The sequence below is a fragment of the Octopus bimaculoides genome, chromosome 26 (genome assembly GCF_046866305.1).
Source record: "Octopus bimaculoides isolate indiv1 chromosome 26, ASM4686630v1, whole genome shotgun sequence".
NCBI lineage: Eukaryota > Metazoa > Mollusca > Cephalopoda > Octopoda > Octopodidae > Octopus > Octopus bimaculoides.
The window spans coordinates 18,091,774-18,094,273 of NC_142953.1; the positions used below are offsets into that span (position 1 = coordinate 18,091,774).

At 36.9% G+C, this 2,500-nt stretch overlaps 1 protein-coding gene across 2 annotated transcripts in view; it reads left to right on the top strand.

Annotated features, from left to right (window-relative positions):
* The window catches only part of LOC106875654 (nitric oxide synthase 1), a 168,936-nt gene that overhangs the window by 114,691 nt on the left and 51,745 nt on the right, over positions 1–2,500 (top strand). For both annotated transcript variants that reach the window (XM_089343035.1, XM_089343036.1), the window contains exon 15: positions 1,269–1,462. In XM_089343035.1, coding sequence (XP_089199161.1) covers positions 1,269–1,462 — 194 coding nt within the window. The remainder of the gene's footprint in view (positions 1–1,268; positions 1,463–2,500) is intronic.

Sequence of the window (2,500 nt, forward strand, 5' to 3'; positions counted from 1 at the left end):
ATCAGTGAAGAATTAAAAAGAAGAAAAAACGAATAGAAATACAACCCCCCCCCCCACCCACTAAACCCTTCAACTCACCGAAGTAAAGCGACATTAGAAAATTCTTCCGGAATTCCATTGAAGAAAATGTTTGATCTGCGGATCAAAGACTCTCGAGAAGAATTTTTAAAATAGCTTCGTGTTTTCTTTGTTTCTTCTTTTAAATCGTTTTCTGTTATTTAAAAATATTCTTTTTGCTTTCAGGATATTTGTTTTGTTTACTTGGTTGTGTGAATATAAAATAATGAATAATTAATATGTATTCCTTAAAAATTGTGTTCTTTAAAAATTATGGCATTAGAATAAGATTTTTATTGAAGCAAACAGGAATCTATTTATCTATCTATCTATCCGTCTGTTTGTCTGTCTGTCTGTCTGTCTATCTGCCTGTCTGCCTGTCTGCCTGTCTGTCTGTGTGTCTGTCTATCTGTATGTATGTATGTATGTATGTATGTATTTATTTATATGTATATCGGCCATGTAACGACCCACGTGCTTTCCTCGGACCATCTGCTCCTTCCTCCTTCAACACTTCACTGTTTTACCCCTTTTTCTGACGACGAATCATACTCGAGACGTCATTTTCCCATCCGAAACATTCACTGAGCGTCAATCAACATATTTACTATGTAGATATAATCCCAGGGGATTTGAATGGATTAACGGAACCTGTATATCTGGACATTTCCCAGACTGTCTTCCTTCTGAAGATGGACCATTCAGCATGGTCAGAAGCTTTCTATTTTCTCTCTTTTTTCCTTCTTCAATAATTCAATGCTTCAAGCGAACTACAAAGCTCTTATACATAGACTTATTTATTTATTGACACACATATACGTATGTTTTTATTTATTACATATATTCATTTACACACACACACACACACATATATATATATATATATATATATATATATATATACCGGTATAGAGCAGAGGACTTCAGCACAGTCGTAAACCAAACAGTATCAATGACGTCATTGATTACTTGCTTCAAACATGTTAGCTTGGATCAGCTTCACTTCCACCCAACCGATATTTATGGACATATATATGTGATTCAGTGTGTGCGTATATATGATGCGTGTGTGTGTTTGTATATTTATTTGTGTGTATACGTGTGGTATATATATATATATATATATATATATATATATATATATATATATATATTTATATACATATATATCCATATGTATATATATTAATTTCATTTTCTTTTCGCTGTAGCCGAGAAACAATCTTATTAATTCTGGACACTAAAGGTTGCACAGAACTCAGCTATCTACCCGGTGATCACTTAGGGATCTATCCACCGAATGACCCGAAACTGGTGGAAATTGTACTTTCCAGGCTACACAATGCCCCACCCATTGATCAGCTCGTAAAGCTGGAGATGCTACAAGAGCGATCGCCAGCTCTAGGTAAGTAAAACAACGTAATAATAATGTAAATAATTGTTTCGGATACAGGTACAGGACCTAAAGCGAGAATTTTCTACACGGCAAACCACAGTGGAAAAGGCATGCTTCGAGTGCCTTCTGTGTAATTTATCCAAGCCTGAAGGCCGTTGAACACTTTGTGTTTCTTTCTGAGTTTCTATTAGGAAGCTATGAATTCCAAAGCGAATTCGGGATCGCCTCGTTTGGTACCTGGTGCTGACGATGGCAAAGGAGTTTGAAATGCATAAATTGGTCCACAGAGAGCACTCTGAGATGTCTGTTTGTGTTTTAATGCCGGTAGCCTAAGTGGCTGAAGCAAGTCAACCTAAAAAAGCTATGTACGTGTGAAAATGGCAAGCGTGCGAGTGCGTAGGTGTTTATATATAAATTGTGAATAGAAAAAAAATCTAAAAAGGAAATATTCACAGACAAAGTAAATTGAATAAGCATAACCAAGGACGTGGTGGTTTAGCCTGAGTTGAACCCGGAACTTATAGGTCTATGACAACAGACACTCCAGCCATAAACGTTCCGTCTTTATAGGACCTCATCGTATTACATTGTCTTATACGACTTTCCTACGTTTTAAGATAATAAAGTTTGATTGGTTGTTATCTCTATCAATGCATTTAGGCAATGCATTTTAATTTAGAATACATTTTGACCGGCCACCTACTTGGTAGTTAGGTTGTGAAGGAAAGCATCTTTTGTTCAGCATCCTTATAAAGGTCTTGCAGATGTTATAAACCCAGATATCGCGATCATTTGTAGCATCTGAATCAAGGATTTGTATTTTCTCCTCAAGAACCCAAGTTCAGCCAAAGTTTGCTCCAGATGAGTTGGTATGTAGGTTGTTGCTCCGATACTTATGGCTATGAAGCTGAAAGTGTATCTTGGGAAATGGATGTGCGAATTCCTTATCATTGTTCCATAGATGCCCCCTCTCTCTCTCTCTCTCTCTCTCTCCCTCTCTCTATCTCTCTCTCTCCCTCTCTCTCTCTCTCTCTCTCTCTCTCTCTC